The 19,621-nt window shown below is 31.7% G+C and overlaps 1 protein-coding gene across 1 annotated transcript in view; it reads left to right on the top strand.

The window, feature by feature from the left end:
• LOC126881309 (glutamate receptor ionotropic, kainate 2-like) overlaps positions 1–19,621 on the top strand; it is a 136,068-nt gene that overhangs the window by 101,539 nt on the left and 14,908 nt on the right. The window contains exon 10 of the mRNA XM_050645516.1: positions 13,897–14,104. Coding sequence (XP_050501473.1) covers positions 13,897–14,104 — 208 coding nt within the window. The remainder of the gene's footprint in view (positions 1–13,896; positions 14,105–19,621) is intronic.

Below are 19,621 nucleotides of genomic sequence, written 5' to 3'. Positions count from 1 at the left end.
ATTTTGGACTTTCCGATTTTTATATGAGTTTACCTTTTTCCAAATTTGTGAAATTGGTGTATGATGGTTTAAACTTTCACAGTACTCAATCCATTTTTGCCTTTTTGTGAGTTTGAAAGTGCGTTTGGCAAAAGCGTCCATTTTTTTGAATTCTATTAAATTTTCACGATTTGGAGTTCTCTTATATTTGATGAAAGCTATTTTTCTTTGATGAGCAGCGTTGTTACAAGTTTCGTTCCACCAAGGCTTCGGACAGTGATTACGGTGCTTAGTCTGACTAGAGACTTTTCTTGGGATGGAGATTTCTGCAGCTTCATTAATCATAGAAAGGAATTCATCATAATTTTGAGCTATATCTCTGGATTCAAGAATAGCTACATATAGATTCCAGTTTGCATTTTTTAACTGCCATCTGTTGTGCTCCGAGGATACAGCTACTTGATGATCATCTTCCACATCGAGTGTAATTAATATGGGTAGGTGATTTGATCCATGTGGGTCCTCAATTGTGGTCCATGTAAAAAATTGTACAATATCGTGAGAGCATAGAGTTAAGTCGATTGCGCTTTTACAACTTAAAGGAACTAATGTTGGAGATCCGCTGTTTAGATAAACAAGGTTACATTGATTTATTGCATCAGATAAAATATTCCCATATGTGTCATTAAAATCGCAACCCCAAGAAACATGGTGGGCATTAAAATCACCTGCTATTACAAAAGGTTTTGGTACATTATCAAAAAATTCAGTCCACTCTTGCAGCGCTATCTTCTTTCTTGGCTCAATATATAATGAAACTATATGAATTGTTTTTTTATTAGGTAAAAGCTTAAGAGCAATGCATTTATGAGAAAAATTGACTTTAGTATTTATTATTATTTCTTTATATAAAATGTTTGCTTTAATTAATATTGCTACCCCTCCAAATCCGTCTGGGCGATCCTGACGACTAATATTGTAATTTTTAAAGTTATAATACTTTCCTTGTTTGAACCAAGTTTCAGATAACACTGCAAGAGCAGCATCATACTCGTGAAGAAGGAATTCCAAGTTCTCTTTATTTGAAACTGCTGATCGGCAGTTCCATTGAATTATATTTATTTTTTGTATTGTATCTGCGAATTTAATGTGTTTTCTGATGAGTCTATATTTAATTGTTTACTAATTATATATTCTAGTTCCGTTTTTGAAATATCATAATTATTGGTTCTCCTAATTGTTGAGATAATGTTTGCCACTAATTCTAAAATAATTTTGACATTTTCTGAGCCTAACCCTGAATGATGAGTTGAAAAATCTGAGGTGTTTAAATTCTTAACGTAACTGTTATTGGTTAAAATATTAGAATCTGGCCCTAGAGTCCTAGGTTGGGAAACAATATCTCGATGTGCTATTTCTATGGGGTCTGGGCTATTTGGCCTCAGCCTTTTAACTGGTTTGTGAAACGTACCAGTTGATTGTTTATGATGAACTTTACTGTATGTTTGTGTGTGGTGTGAAGGGCTTTCTCCGAAGATGTTATAGTTTGGAAGAGGTCGAGTTGAACATGAGGGTAGAAGCTCAAAACGGGTTGGAGGTGGGATGGACATATTTTGAAAGGTCATGTTTTTATTTGGGATGTTGCTAGTGTTATTTGAACGATTTGCAGTAATAGAAGCGTAGGTGTTTCTAGGGATTTGTTTATTAGCATCATGATAATTTAAATTTGTTGATGACATAGTTTCTTTGATTAATTTTTGTCGGTGAAACTCCGGGCAATCTTTCAAATTAATAGTGAAATGATCTCCCATGCAACTGAAACATTTTGGTGATATTTCTTCTTCCGTACACTCTTTTGAATTATGATCCTTATTGCATTTGAAACAGCGGGGATGAGACTTACAGTGCCCCCCCAGGTGCCCGTAACGCAAACAATTGAAGCAAAGCAATACTTTTTGTTTGTATGTCTCTACCTCTTTAATAACTTTATTGATAATTACATATTTGGGTAATATTTGTGTTTTGAAACTGACAACACACGATTTGGTTGGCACAAATTCTGTCATTTCATCTTTTGTAACCTTACGATTTATTCTCTTAACATTTAAAACCTCGAAAGGCAGATGATTATCATAAGATTTAATTTTATTTTTGAGATACTCTTCAGAAAATTCCGTCGCAATATCTCTTATTACTCCTTGCCTGACAATAATAAATTTAGGAACATAAATATCTAAATTGTTGTCGATAAATACTTTAGCGTTTTTGTTACTGACAAGATAATTAGCATTTTTTGGGTCCTTCATTTTTATTCGAATTCTATTGCGACCTATTGTATCTATACTTAAAATTTTATTGTCAAGTTCAGGAAAATTTGATAAAATTAAATCCCCGACTTTTAATGAATTTAGCCTACCCGAAAAGTTCGTTTGATTATTTTCAACATATAAATGGTAAGGTCCTTGATCGTTTGATTCATACTTAAATACCTGTTTCTCCCTTTGGGGTTGTAATTGGGAGGTGTTTCCGTCTTTCAAAGGATTAGTTTGCTCGATATTTGAAGAAATTGGTGTACTTACGTTTTGATTTCCCTGTGTATTGAATATACCTGAATCCGTAACTTGCATATTAATATCTTGCGGTTCTGTAGAATCGATTGGAGGATGAGTGGGGGGGTCTTTCCCCCCCAAATTGACACTCATTGTGTGTCCCTACACTACCACTATTTCAGTTTGTTTTTTATAGAAATAATTTAACAAGTTTTAATACAAATCTGTTGACTATTAAGCACTCGATATCACCGGCCGATGTAAATAGATACGTGTGGTTCTCTCGAAGATCCGTACGAAACTGTGAAATTTGAAGTAAAACTGGCAACAAAAGAGTACCTTTGATCAAAATTGCAGTTTGATGCTCTTTTGTGGAACTATACCATTTATCTAGTATTAAGCTTTATATTAATCCAGCATTTAATCGAATCAAAAAATACTGAATGCAATAAATAATTACGGAGATCTATGTCTATGAGACCTATCAAAAACGATGTGACTTGGTTTATTATGAATAGGGTCGTTTACGATTTGGTGGTTATACGTTCTGGGTGTATTGTAGGTGGGAGTCGATGAGTTGATTTTCGTTGAGTTGGGTACGATCCCAGTCTTTGTAACTGTAGATATCTACTAGTCAAACGCTGCTTTTTCTAGAGGCAGTAGGGATGCTGTCGTGTCGTACACTAAATGGCGCTACACCTACACGATACACATACTTACAAAACTGATATGAGAGTATAGCAGTGTAATATGGTGTACCAGTGTATTATAATTATACCAGTTATTCTGGTATGATATTATAATACCAGTTCTGTAAGCGTTGACTGATAAATATACTCCGTATTTATCTTAGAGCATGGAAAATTTTTTCTCTCTCTGGAGAACTATCACGCCATCTCTTTTTCGAACGGAAGTGATGCCGTATTTTAATACGGTTGGTTCTCATTGATGTTTGACACCACTAGTTTTATTAGTGATTTTTGTGCGATTTCTGAGTGAAAACTAGCAATTTTTTTAACTCTTTAAAATGGTGATGTGTTCGGCTTACGGTTGTAAAAGCGACAGCAACAGGAAATAAGTGCGAATTACATTTTACAGGTAAATAAATATTTCTGTTGTGTGCGTAGATGAAAATTCAATAAATACTCCTATATTCTTAGATATTGCCTCTTAAATGGTTAATAATTTGAAAATTAACACTTCAATGTACCTTATTACATAATTGAAATTACATCGTTAAGTTATAAAATGAGAACAATTTACATGTAAAATTAAAAGTAACATAAAAAATCAGCATTTTACCAGTGGTGTAGGTACGAAACGGTACGAAATAAATGAAATTATAAAATATATTGTGGCAACTTCGAAAATGGAATTAATAGCGTATATTGTTATTACATATTATTGACTTTTTTTGTTGTTAAACATTTTATTGCTTGATTTTACTTTGTTTATATGTAAAAAAATTATTTAAGAGCACAGGCGCAAATATTTTACGGCTATCTCTACTTTTTCTTTTTTTACACGGCAAATTATATGTAGTAAAGTTTTCACTGGTATGGATACGTACATATAGTATTTTTACTATAAAAGCGATATTACGTAGGTCAAAATTTTTGACGTAAGAGAACTGTCAAAACATGAGAATGTGACTTTTCATTATTGCCATGTTTATTATAAACATGCCATGGCAATAATGAAAAGTCACAGTCTAATGTTTTGACAGTTCTCTTACGTCAAAAATTTTGACCTACAGTCGGAAAAATAAAAGAATACCCATGAACGAACATATAAAACACGCTGTATTTTCCTGTCACCGTGTCACACAAAAAATTGGCCAGCGAAAGTACATGTAATAATTATTGTTACATGTACTTGCACTGGACAATTTCCTTTGTGATACGGTGACAGGAAAATACAGCGTGTTTTATAGGTTCGTTCATGGGTATTCTTTCATTTTTCCGACTGTACGTAATATCGCTTTTGTAGTAAAAATACTATAAACATTACTTGACAATGACATTGTCACCATTAACTTGAGATGACTTTTGAATGTTTGGATAACTGTTACTTGTATCATCGCTTAAATTATTAATTCAATTAATTAATATGATAATTTTTCACTAACTATGTATTCAGTGATTATAATAATTTATATACTATGCCATAAAAGATAATACTTAATCGAGAAAAGAGGAAAAGTGATTTTTTTAATAATATATTGTTACTATGGAACGCTTAGATAAATTTTGAATATCTTTAACAACAAAATGCTTATATCACAATATATATCCTGGTCTAGTCTCTGCTTGGGATCTTCCATAAATAATAAACAATAAATAAATTTTTTATTAATTTCACGTCTTAAGGCCGCGTCCCACCATCAAATAATTTGATCAAACTGGTTTGAGCAAACTGAAAGTGACAGTTAGTGACGTCACATCCTGAGTGTTCATTGTGGATAATAATGAAAAATTTTAATTTTAAATAAAGTACAAACAAGTTAGACAACTCAATACAAAAAATTTGATCAAACTAGACTGATAGTGAGAGCACAGATTTTTAGAATTTCAAAAAAACTGCAATTGTGACGTCACTTTGACGTACTTCCTCAAGTACGTCAAGTTTGCTCACACTGTTTGATCAAATTATTTGATGGTGAGACGCGGCCTTTAAATTCTTTAGCCAATACACTATCAATATTATTTAATAAACAACTCAAGATAACGAGCGATACACAATTATTGGATCAAAGATAGCCGTGCAAAAAATTACGTATGTCTTGCTTTAATCTGAATTTTTATCAATTAATTTTGATTAACGTTATAAAACATAAAAAATCAGTCAAAGCCTTTAACACAGAACTTTAATCTAAAATAAAAAGAATTAACACAATTATAAGTAACAATAATAAATAAAATCAAACAGGATGCTGTATATGTCCACCACCAACATCTCTACATAACCTACCTTTTCTTGTTAAGTTGACGTGCACTGCAAAGTTGACGTAAACTGGAAAGTAGTATATCTGAATTAAGAACAGACATGCACTGTATATCTATCTCTGTCGTTGAGAGCCACCTATGGTGACAATAATTTTGGATCAAACGTTATTATTATTCCTAAAGCCGTGCCAAATATCTAAAATTGCCGCTGTCTTGTCAGCACATTCTGTTCGACTGAGTGCGTTGTACGACAAAGATAGCGAATATTCAATTTGGAAAATATTACCACTGACATGGTGTTCATTTTTTTCCAATAGGGCTTTTCATAGATTGTCATTTGTTTCGAGCTGCTGTCATGTGTCACATAATATTAATATATCTACGTCATACGTCTTTGGTTTGTATTATTGTTATATACCAATAAAGTATGTCGTAGATATATTAATATTATGTAACACACGACAGAAGCTCGAAACAAATGACTGTGAATGAAAAGCCCTATACTGAAAAAAGTAATACTTTTGAAAAATTTAAACGCAGAATGAAAGACTAAATTATTACCGAGGGCTAAAAGTCCTTCAGAATAAATAAAAAAGTTTCTTTTGAATGAGATCTTTGAAAATAAAAATCACACTAAATTGTCTCTTAGTTTTTCACCCCTGTAACTTTTTTCTCAGAATTCGAAAAAATAAATCCTATTTAAATATAGTATTGGAGCCGAAATTTTGCGACCTATGTGAAATAAAGATATCTATCATAAATCAATAATTCAAAAAGTTTGCTTTCGTCACATCCCCTAATTCCTAATCCTGTTTTATTTTGAGTGGGTATAAAAGTTCAACATACTAAAATACTGTTATTTGTTTCAATCTTTCTATGTAAGCCATGCATAATATTGTGTAATTAATAAAAATAGAAAATTGAACTAAACCTACGAGCAATATTATTTAATTATGTAGTTTTATATAGTTTCTTGTGGCCTACGCGATACGCCACTGGCACTCGTGTTTGGTTCTAACTTGGTTTTGGATTCAGTTTCGTTCTCGTTGCGGTCACTCCAGGGAGAGGGTAAAAAATTTTCCAGGAGAGGGTAAAAAATTTTCCATACTCTAAGGTATTTATCAATCAACGCTGTAAGTATGTATATCGTGTAGCGCCATCTAGTGTATGACAGCATCTCTACTGTCTATAGAAAAATCAGATTTCGACTAGATATCTACAGTTACAAAGAGGGTCGTACCCAACTCAACGAAAGTCAACTCATCGAATCCCAGCTAGCGTACATCAAGAAAACATACCCACAATCGTAAACAATGCTATTTATATAGGAACAAATTCATAATATCGTTTTTTATACGAAAATGTAGGCTTTATAGGTATAGGGCTCGGTAATTATGTATCGCATTCAGTATTTTTGGATTTAGTTAAATGCACGATTAAAGCATAATACTATTAGATACTTATTACATATATTACTTATACTAAATTTACAATCAAGATACAGTAGAAAGAAACCAACCAAGACACATTAAATGGTTAAATACTATTAGGAGCACTCCCGAGTCATAATTTACAATGTATATTATGTTACCGTTAAAACCCGATTTCAGTTAAAACCCGAACTTACTAGGAAAAATTAGTTTTAACTATGCGCTTTAGCTTTAGACAATTCTAGTTTTAACTAGTCAAAACTAGCTGTCTACTAAATTCAGTTAAAACTAGAAATCCCGAACAAATTTCAATATTATGTACCTGCTGATGACATTTTTGACATAATTGATGCAGCCCACGTTGCTATTGATTATGGAGGTTCGAGGTTGGGATATGTTGAAGACTAAAACCGCCAGAAAATACGCAAATATAACAATTGATATGTTTAATAATTTTATATAAATATAGCAGGTGAAATATAGGTGAAACATGCCAACAACGGTAGAAAAGTAAAGCGAAGGGGCGTCTTGTGCCGAAACCTATATTGCCTTCATAAATGCGTAGTCGCTGTTAAGTAGATTTGATGGATATGCAATCACAAGAAGAACACTACTACAAGTTTATTATGGTTTATCAAGACCATTTAACAAAATTTGTTTTGTTGAAACTATTTCAAAGTAAGATGTCGGAAGAAGTTGCTTACCTATCAGTTAACAGATATGACGTTTTGACTTTTGGCGCACATGAGACAATGTCATACTGGTCAGAGGCAAAATTAGTTCCTGGAAAACCAAGGCACAGCCAGAGTCAAGGTTCAGTTTAGCGAGCTAACCAAGACCCTAATAACACCAAACATTTCATGTATGTTCCTACAATGTACACACAGGATATTAAAAACATTCCTGGAATGTCCTCAAAAGCACAACAATGTCCCAGGAAAGTCCTCTGTCAGCATTTTAAACATTCTTTGAATGTATTGTTGGAACATTCCATGAATGTCTACGAATGTTCTTTGGACATTCACAGTATATTTTTTATACATTCCCTGGATATAGTCGCTAATGTGACATAATACCTCCGATTTGTTTTTTCATGAGTTTTCTAAGAGAGACTAAAAGCTTCTTTTACAGTCACCTCTTATTTTCATATGATATTTTTTGACATGTTTTGTCAAACATGTCAAAATTTACATGTGAAAACAGGAGATGACCCTAAAAATGGCTTTTCGTCTCCTACAAAATTCATTAAAAAGCAGATATGAGGTATTGCCACATCACGGACGATATACCAGATACCAGAAGTATATGTGGCCATACCAGATAATACATCCTTGATAAATATAAACATTTTTATTGCACAAAATCTTGTCATATATTTTTTTCCATAATCATCACTACGATGATGATTCATTATATTGAATTGTATATTACAATTACAATCTGGTCATAACTGATCATTGAGCAATTTTAGTTTAACCTAAATTACTACTGTTCCTTAAAATGAAGAGCTTACACCTTAACGTCTCTGATCTAATCTAACAAGATTGTGCACTATTAACATACACAGGCACACAAGCACTATGCTCTGCTTTTCACTATCACCTATCACTCAAACTAGTTCAAAAGGCTTTGGCCTCTTCAATCTTCTAGTTTGCCCAGTAGTATCGAGAAGCTGGATTTCCTCAATATTCCTGTAGGTACTTATGAAGTTGTTGGTCGTGACTTCCAACTTTAAAAACAAATCCAGCTGTAAAATATTTATTTGCCTGAAGGCTTTTGTATGCTTTCATCTGCTGCTTAGAGTAGTAACTGTGAGACTCCACCAATTATGTATAAATATTTATAATAGTAATTTGGTGGAATACAGTTTACTGTAAAATCCAATTCTGACTGAATTGTAAATCCCCAATTACATTCAGCTTCAATAAATATCTAAAACAATAAAAGAAATAATGTTATTGCTTGCAAAATTCATCAATATTAATAAATATCAGGGAAAAATGAACAGTAAATAAAAATTGTTTCCCCTACCTTTCTTCAACATCTCGAGTTTCCAATAATAATTTGCTTAAATAATCACTTTGCATTGTAGTAAAGTTTATAAAGTTCACAAAATACACCAAACGAAATCCAAATAAATCAAAAATAGACAAAATACGACGATAAACAATGAAAAATAGATATTACAAACATAACCTCTGTAACTTTTTGTATGCCAACCAGAAGTCACGTGATTTGGATTGCAATACATAGATACACGCGCAGCAAATTTGAAAATGAACGCAAATTGAATGGTAAATGGCTTCTCTTAAAATATAGGACATTGGTAGTATGTTCATAGAATGTCTTGTGGTAACATTCCACCAATAATTTAATCAGATGTTCACCGAATGTTCCTTGAATGTCTAGGACATTCAAACATTGATAGAACTTTGATATTACATTCCTGGAATGTTTTGTGTTGTTAGGGAATATCGAGAAAATGTTAGCAGTCTGGATACAAGGCAATAACACAACAACGTGGTCAAAAGGACTTGCGTTTTTAACGTTTACGATCTTGTCCGTTTACGTTTACGATCTTGTATTTTACGTTTTGAGAAATTATTTGCAAACAACCGGGGAATCAAATTATTTACCGAGATTTAGTTGAACCTGGAAATTACTGAAAACTTTAGTAAAAATTAGTTTTGACTGAAATACGTTTAGTCTCAACTAGAATTAACTGAAATTATTTTATAGTTCTAGTTTTCACTAGTTAAAACTAGAATTGTCTAAAACCCATGTTTAAAACTAGTTTTTCCTAATAAATTCACCATGTATGGCGTAGGCCCTAGATATAGCAGACTACCCTGCTATAATCCCAAAGCCGCGTCATGCTTCAGCGGTATAAAACGGGAGAGTATTATTAATTCAATGCGGGTTTTAACTGAAATCGGGTTTTTACGGTAACATGTTACCGGCCAAACCGGACTTCAGGAAAAACTAGTTGGACTAGGCCCAACTAGTTTGTCTTAAACGCGATAGGATAAATTAGTTTGGTCTAGGACAAACTAGTTTATCTTGATATTAATACGGACACTGCAGGATAAACTAGCAAGCCCTTTATAATAAGTATACCTACAATATCAAAATAAATAGATAAACTGAGTAAAATACTCTGTAATTGGAAAATAATCATTTTTAATAAAATATAATGACTCGTCATTAAAAATTAATGGACAATTATTGGTAATACAATCTTAATATAAACAAGCTGAAAATGCGAGCATTATCATAACGAAAACTTTGTTTATATACGTATTTAAATTCATAATATGGAAAATTGCTATTACGAAAAGTTGTTTAGAATTAAAGATTATGTTTTAATGTGCAAATAATCATTCTAATTTAAATGTTGTGAACTACACTCCGCGTCATAGAAAACGGGCACCCCAAAAATGGGTCATTTTTCATGTCTCGTATCTCGTAAACCTGTGGTCCGCTTTAATTAATTTTTTCAATTTCTTATAGCTTTATTCTTTAACAGTATCGCTGTATATAGTAATAATGTTGTTGCTAAACAGGTAAATTTTCATTATATACCTACCGGGTGTACCAATCAAACTGTGTTTTTTCCTTAAAGTTTGCAACACCCTATGAAATATTCTAGTATTTATAAAACACTGAAAATAGCCTCAGGTTTTCTTAACATTCTGTTTCATGATTCATTCGCTTATGTTGGATAGTACAAAAGTTATTAGGTACTTTAATAATTAGACATAGTCTTTATCAGTACAGGGTGTTTCTAAATGCGAGAACCAGTGCGACAAACTTTAAGGGGTAATTCTGCATTAAAAAATAATGACAGTTTGCTTTACAATCATATGCCCGCAAATGCTTCGTTGCCGAGATACGGGATGTTGAATTTTTTCTTACAAACTGACGATTTATTTATTGCTTAAAAATTGGTTGAAATATGCAAATAAAATTTGGTGGGTTTCATGACGTAGTTATTGCACATTTTTTGACATACAATTAAAAATTTTATATTCACCATTGGCGTGCATACGTGAATATAAAATTCTTAATTGCATGTCAAAAAATGCGCAATAACTATTTCTTAAAATCCACCAAATTTCATTTGCATATCTCAACCGGTTTTAATGCAATAAATAAATAGTCGGTTTGTAAGAAAAAATTAAACATCCTGTATCTCAGAGGCGAAGCACTTGCGGACATATGTTTATAAAGCAAATGGTCATTATTTTTTCATGCAGAATTACCCCTTAAAGTTTGTCGTACTTATTTAGAAACACCCTGTACTGATAAAGAACATGGCTTGTTGTTAAAGTACCTAACTTTTGTATTATCCAATATAAGCGAATGTATCAATAAACAGAATTTTAGGAGAACCTGAGGCTATAGTTGTATTTTAATTTCAGTATTTTATAAATGCTAGAATATGCCACAGGGTGTTGCAAACTTTGAGGAAAAAACACAGTTTGATTCGTACACCTAGTATACAATCAAAATTTACGTGTTTAGCAACAAGATTATTGCAGCGATATTGTTAAAGAATAAAGCTATAAGATATTGAAAAAATTACTTAAATCAGACGACAGGTTTAGGAGACACTTGACATCAAACATGACCCATTTTTTGGGGTGCCCGTTTTCTATGACGCGCAGTGTATAAAGATACTTTACTCGAAATTCATATTTTTTATATACCTCGTATAAAATTAATAAAATTTGATTCGTGATCGTTGCATCATAAGTCTTAGACCAAGAACAGCTTTTTATGAAGAATAACTTTTCTTCGTCAAATTAAAAATCCAAGATTTATAAACGAAAATGATGTATGGTATCCTTAATTTGAGAAAATTCGTCAAATATTATAATTTTTTATTCCAAACAACATTTTAAGAACAATTTTCAAATATTGTGAAATATATATAATAATATAATACATAAAGATACTTTTTACTGATGAACTGTAGTAGTAGGTACTTATGGAACAGTCTATTTATCATTAAAGGGGAGGCCGTACACTTACTCGTACAAACCTTTTGAAAGTTATTAATACATTATTGCTTTCAAAATATACTCAAATTGTATTTTTATACATTTATTACACATACTATTTTATATAATAATTAAATTCACTATAAAATGTCATTTATATTTTATTAATAGCTAAATAATTTAAAATTTAGTTTGACATTCACGAAGTGTCAAACTCAAATGTAAATAATAACATTTGCTTTGCTTAACAAATTAAGGGCCCGGATTACGTACACTCGATACGCATCGTATCCGCCATGTTTTACCATAGCGCCTTATGGGAAAACATGGCGGATACGATTCGTATCGAGTGTTCGTAATCCCTATGCAGATTAAAAAAGTAGCCTACTTCCTAATCAAAGATTTCAGCTGACGTTTAGTGCCTGGTAGGAAATAACCGGAATGTGACGTCACATTTTAGTTTTTGAGGTCGATTATCTCGAAGACGGTTAGAAATAACGAATTGCCGTTTTCAGATTTGGATTCAGAAGACAAAACTACATAAGAATCCAGCGATACATCTGCTCTAACTATTGCAGGAGCGGCAACGCAATAACACACAGACTTTTGCAAATTTATAAACGAAAAGTTTTCGTTGAAAAGAATTAGTGTTTTTTTTTAAAGCAGTAATAATAATTATACCTCAATTATAAATATTATTTATTTTGCCATAGAGTGTTTTGATGACACTTGATGACACATAATTGCGGATTATCATTGCCTTCTCGCTCTTGCGAGATTGCCTTTATATCTACTATCTCTATAAAAGTTTGCTTACAAATGTCGAATTCTGATCTGAAAACAATTAAAAACCTTTTAGAGATATTAATACCCAAAAAAGTTAGATACATTATCTCTAAAATATCGCTAAGGGTTGCAGCTACGAGAGATACAGTTGGATCGGACAAGGTTTTGTCAAATGCAACTGGAACAAAAGCTGTTGCATAAACAGATGCAAGTGCAAAAAGGCAATTACATTCAGCAATTTTAAGTGTCACGAAAACACTCCATGGAACAATAAATAATAAGTGTTATAATTGAGTTATAATTAGTAATTGATTTAAAAAAAAAACACTTTTTTTGTAACATAATTGTTTATATTACCAATTGTCCATTAATTTTAACAACGACTCGTTATCGTTTTAATAAAAATGATTATTTTCCAATTACAGTGTATTTTACCTATACAGTTATCTATTTATTTTGGCTTTGTAGGTCTACTATAATCTTTATATTAGGCAGTACTATTAGTGGGTCCTGCAATATCCGTATAAATATCAGGATAAACTATCGGGTTTAGAACAAACTAGTTTGGCCTAGGCCCAAGTAGTTTATCCTAACGCGTTCAGGACAAACTAGTTTGTCCTAGGCCAAACTAGTTTGTCCTGAAATCGGTAACATATACATTGTAAATCCCAGATCATGATTTCCAAAATTTATAAATTGTAAATTATGATTCGGGAGTGCTCGTAGTAGCATTTAACGTGTCTTGGATTATTTATTTTTACTGCATCTTGACTGTAAAAGTATAGTATAATGTCACAAAAGAGCCTTAATCTGCAAATTTGATCAGTTTTTCTTTTGTTGGCAGTTCTACTTAAAACTTAGCAACTATTATGGAAGAATCTTTCAAAACAAAACTATAATTCTATTTTTCATCAAAATTAAAATACATCTTTGCGCCACGTAATATTCGTGAGCTCTTTTGTAGCTGGAATATTGTGCGCACCGCTCATTTTTACTGAGTTTAGTGGTTTTTTCTTGTGTATTATAAAATGAATAAAACATAATAGATATCGTCTACAGAGATTTACTATGAGTTAAATCAATTGTTTTTATCCAAAAAGGAGTAATTATATTTAAATCTACTAGTTTAACTTTATTTGAAGATTCCATAGATATTTTTCCTGTTATTTTAGCATATTTTTATATTATTTCCTTTTGATTCCAGTTCTGTGTCAGCAAGGATTATTTCGGCGACATGGTGGTTATTTTGCTTCGTTTTAGTAGCTAACTATATATCATTTTCGCTTTCGAGAAACGCAATCGTCGAAAAAGAAGAATTGTTTAGTAATGTCGAACAACTTTTGGAATATTCAGAAGCAAATGGTCTTCGTTTTGGTGCTTTACAAGGAGGGACCACAGAGGAATTTTTTAAAGTAAGCAACGTTTTATATATATTTTTTTAATTATTGTTCTATTAAAAGTATTAAGTTCCTATAATGATTGCTAGTTATTTGGTTTGGGAAAAATATTATTTGTCATTGCGTTTGTAAAAAGAATTTGTCATATATTATGTGGGTATCTATCCATTGAAAAAAATATACTCAGAGTATGCGGCACAATAAAAACTTTGTAGATTAGAACACATTCCCAAAAAAAAAAGAGAATTTACATGACTTTACTTGTTCTCTACAATTACAATTTTCATAGTCATCACCATCCTGGTTTACAACCATTGTGTAGATCCTAGTCTCTTCAAAAACTTTTCTTCAGTCGTTCGTATCCATCGCCTTCCAGCTCCGAGCACGTATTCCTATTTCTCATCAATCTCTATCAATATTATCAAAAAACCTTGTTCTGGGTATTATTTTTGTATTCTTACCAATCTGTCTATCAAATAGCTCCTTTCTGGCTGAGTCAGTTTGTTCCATCCGCATTACATGCCCTACCCACCTGAAACGTTCCATCTAGATCAGTGTTTCCCAACCTTTTTTGTGCCAAGTCCCACCTTGGCCTTTCTAAAATTTTTATGCCCCCCTATGTAACATTCATAATTTTTATTACTAAAAAAATTGAATTGTTCACTTTCACAAGAAATTGTTTACAAGAGACTTAAATGGTAGATTTTTTGGACGAAATAACAAAATAATTGTTAACGAAATATGTACAGTAAGCAAATTTTGAAAATATAAATAGTCCAGAAAGCCACTGCGCATCCGCTAGGGAAAATATTCTAATTCGGATTTTTTGCACAATCTTACTCAAAAAGGACTCCTTTTAACAAATTTGCATGTTGCCAGGACCAAAAGGTGGTCAAAAATTTTTTAAATTTTTTTTTGGTTTTTTCCTAAAATTATTTTTTTTGCATGGAAAAAAAGTGTTTTTAGGTTTCTTGGATCATTCCAAACAGAAAATGTCTTTAGTGACTTTTCTCTAAAAATGATAGTTTTTGACATATGAGCGATTAAAAATTGAAAAATTGCGAAATCGGCCATTTTTAACACTCAAAAACTATGTGAAAAACTGAAAATTTTAATGTCGCCAAGGTAGGTAGATATTCTTTAAACATCGATTGATGAAATCCCGAAGAGTTTTTTGCAATACAATATTCAAAACTCCTTTGTTTTTTAATTGCCAATCAAGCGTGCGCGACACTATTTTCCACCGACAGTATGGTGCAAATGAAAGGAATAAATTCGATATTTCGTAAACTGGCGACTTTAAGGAAAAATACCGAAATAGGTCGATTTTTATTTTTAAGTTATGATATTGTGGCACATATGGTATACTAGTGACGTCATCCATCTGGACGTGATGACGTAATCGATGATTTTATTAAATGAGAATAGGGGTCGTGTGCTAGCTCATTTGAAAGGTTCTTCAATTCTCTATTCAGTAATATAAACATTTACATAATTATGTATACAGGGTGTAAAAAAAATGTTTATTAAATTAAATTATTTGACAAAAAAAGAAGTAGAAGGACACCCTGTATAAATAATGATGTAAATGTTTACATTACTGAATAGAGAATTGAAGAGCCTTTCAAATGAGCTACCACATGACACCTATTCTCATTTAAAAAAATCATCGATTACGCCATCACGCCCAGACGGATGACGTCACTAGCATACCATATACGTCATAATATCATAACTTAAAAATAAAAATCGACCTGTTTCGGGATTTTTCCTTAAAGTCACCGGTTTACGAAATAACGAATTTATTCCTTTCATTTGCACCATACTGTCGGTGGAAAATAGTGTCGCGCACGCTTGATTAGCAATTAAAAAACAAAGGAGTTTTGAATATCGAATTGCAAAAAACTCTTCGGGATTTTATCAACCGATGTTTAAAGAATATCTACCTACCTTGGCAACATTCAAATTTTCAGTTTTTCACATAGTTTTTGAGGGTTAAAAATGGCCGATTTCGCAATTTTTCAATTTTTAATCGCTTATATGTCAAAAACTATCATTTTTAGAGAAAAGTTACTAAAGACCTTTTCTGTTTGGAATGATCCAAAAAACCTAAAAAAACTTTTTTCCATGCAAAAAAAATAATTTTAGGAAAAAAACAAAAAAAAATTTTTGACCACCTTTTGGTCCTGGCAACATGCAAATTTGTTAAAAGGAGTGTTTTTTGAGTAATATTGTGCAAAAAATCCGAATTAGAATATTTTCCCTAGCGGATGCGCAGTGGCTTTCTGGACTAAAAATGAAAAACTGCGCTTGATGCTTGTTGCACAGAGATTTTATATAAGGTTCCAATTTGGTTAGCTACAGTCTCAAGTCTTCACATTGTGTTACATCCAGCCGATTCTTGTTTTTTTACTAGTATATTATTTACAGCACTAAATCCACATTCAGCTAAATATTAAGATGAAAATGGTAGCAACAGTTTTCTTGCATGTTTGGTTGAATTTGGGAATTAGAATTCTGTTTTCTCCCAAAGACATGACATCGCTCCTTTTATATTAAATAAAGTTTTAACTAACTTATCATTTTGCAATTCTGCAAGTTCTTCTTGATACTGCATATGCATATTTGATATATCAGACAAATCCACTAACATTGGCTGCATCATCCATGTTTAAAAATCAGTTTTGTCAGTACATCTTTCCTTTAAATAAACCAGAAGAATATTCAGATGATTGACAATAATAAGTAAACCGGTATCAATATCTCACATTTTTGGAGCCAATGAAACGGTTCAAAGTTTTGTTAATATGTTTCTGAGATAACTCAATACGGGTAATGAAACCAAATATCTTTGCTTTGTATCGACAAGAGTTTTATTTGTTCCTTGAAGTTGCTTAGTTTTTCAAAGATATTGGCTAAATAGCTCACAAGTGCTTTATCATAGATTGTTGATAGATATTTATTTCAGGTTTGTCGCTTAAAATAATCACTAAGAATATCAAACAATTCCATAAATCTTTTCAAGCATTTCCCTTTAGATAGCCATCTTACTTCAGTATTAAGTAAAATTCTCATATGGTCTTCATTATATTCTGCACAAAGTAGATTGAAGAGATGCTCACATTTGGCATTAGCTTTAATAGCATTAACACACTTTATTACTGAATGTAGTATGTATATTCCATTTAGAACAGGCGAGATGTTTTTAGCTACCGAGTTTTTCCTGCGAATAACACAATGCAGAAGAATAATTTCTGGATTCGTATCTTTCATAAATTTTAAGCAGCCATTTTTCTTGCCCATCGTATTAGGAGCAACATCTACAGCACAAGATGATATTTTTCCTTGGTATATCATTAACAACTAAAACCTTTGGATCAGTGGCGGCTCGTGACCTCAGTATGCGGGTAGGCTACACATATACTTCGGGTAGGCGACAAAATATATCATACAATTTGTAATACATTTTGAGCCGTCTTGCAATACTAAATGTAATCTATGAGCGCAACAATGTGTAAAAATTCCTTTTGGAGCATCTACTTTAATTTTTGATTGTAATTCGTTTAAAGAGCCAGCCATTAAACTTGCCCATCGTAAAATTGAGCAATTAATTTATTTTTGTAATCATATGGCTCAAGCACGTTTGAAATTAAACTATATAGAGCGTCTGCAGATCTATTCTCGCTAACATCAAAAAACCCTAAAAATCTTTCTGTTACCTGACCAACTTTGTTAACAAAACGGATTGTTAAAGTACACTGTGATTTTTCGGTTATATCAGTAGTATCGTTCGCTAGTATAGAAAAAAATTGGCTTTCATTAATTTCTGTTGAAATTTCATTTTTTACGTAATCGGCAAGGCAATCTATTAAATCATTTTGTATTATTTTTGACAAACCCGTGAACACCCCTTCTATTTTTTAACATGATCCTGGATTTCCTGATCGCGTTTAACTACTAAATTAAAAATTTCTTTAAAATTACCCATGTTTGAAGAATTATGGCTCTCATCACGACCGCGAAATGCAAGTTCTTGTTTTACTAACAGAATTGTAACATCAATTTCTTCAACTTCTTCAATCTTTTTCAACTTCTTCATTATATATATTAGAGAGAAATTTGTCCAGCTAAAGCACTGTCAATAGTTTGTTAATTTTTTTCTAACCGTTTTAAACCTAAGCAATTTTTGTTTAAATGTTCTTTCGAAGATTCATGTTTTTTTACACTAGCTGATATATTTTTCAAATCTGAATATCCCTGACTCACCCAAACATTTTGCTTCAAATTTGAGAGCAACAGACAAGGCCAACAGAAAAGTGAATTTTTAAAATAACTTCCGCTTAGCCATTTATGATTTTCATACCATATCGTTTTAAACGATTTCGAAAATGGTCGATTGTCTTTTGCCTTATCTGTGGATAAAATTGTTAAATTTGGTAAAGGCCGGCCCATTGAAATAATTTCTGCTCTTTCTTGATTTTGGCGCCTTGAAAAAGGCGTCTCGATCAAACTGCATATTACATCGTTTAAAATATTCATATTCGATGACTAAAGTTTTTCCACAAATAAAACTAACACACCTACGTTTCAACAACGTCAAATATTACTTATTTTATTTATGTATCAAATAATAATTTACTCTTCGAGTAAATTGATAAGTTACCAATTAACCTCGCTTTAAATTTTTAATTATCTATATAATCTAATAACACAATTCGTCAGTTTAACTTTAAATTATCCAAATTGTAATGAAACACAATAAAAATATAATGGACGACTGACAAATAACTATTCACAGATTTATTTGTCATTAGTGAATTATTACTAAATTAATATAAAATTAAAATGCCCTTCAATAGACCGATCTCAAATTTACCTGTTTATTATTCAGTTTTCATAAACAAATTTAAATTGTCCTACCTAGTTTTATTCAATATTTAACCTACTAATAACAGCCAAAATCAAAAAACAATTATTTAAAACAGTTCGGCTGCCCCAAGTAGAAACACTGTATGTATATCCATTTTTTTTTTCAAAACCAATTTTATTGCATTTTTGGATTCAGGGTGTTGTTATCTACCAATTACCAAGGAAGAAAAAAATAAAAAATTAGTAGAACCACAATTTGACATTGCTATGAAACACATTATATCACATTCCATCTTCACTTCACTAATTTAAAACACATTATATCCATATCCCCAAGTATAAACACTGTAAATACGGGATATACAGTGTTTTTATTTGGTTTTTGGGATTTACAGTGATTTACCGTGGGAATCGCATTATTTACATTTTACATTCGCCAAAATCATTGATATTTCCAAGGCAATTTTTAGTTGTTTGTTAGTTATTGATGGTGACTGTGATAAGTGAAGTAGAAATTTGTCGTGTATAAAATATTTAAGTTTATTGTATTAATTATTTAAAATATATTTTTAAAATTAAACTGGGTGTTACCTATTAATTATCAAATATGAATAAAAATCGAATAATATTTTGACCTGCTGAATTCGAATTTAAAACTTTCTT

Source organism: Diabrotica virgifera, chromosome 3, assembly GCF_917563875.1.
Source record: "Diabrotica virgifera virgifera chromosome 3, PGI_DIABVI_V3a".
Classification (NCBI taxonomy): Eukaryota; Metazoa; Arthropoda; class Insecta; order Coleoptera; family Chrysomelidae; genus Diabrotica; species Diabrotica virgifera.
This window is presented reverse-complemented; position numbering and strand designations above follow the sequence as displayed.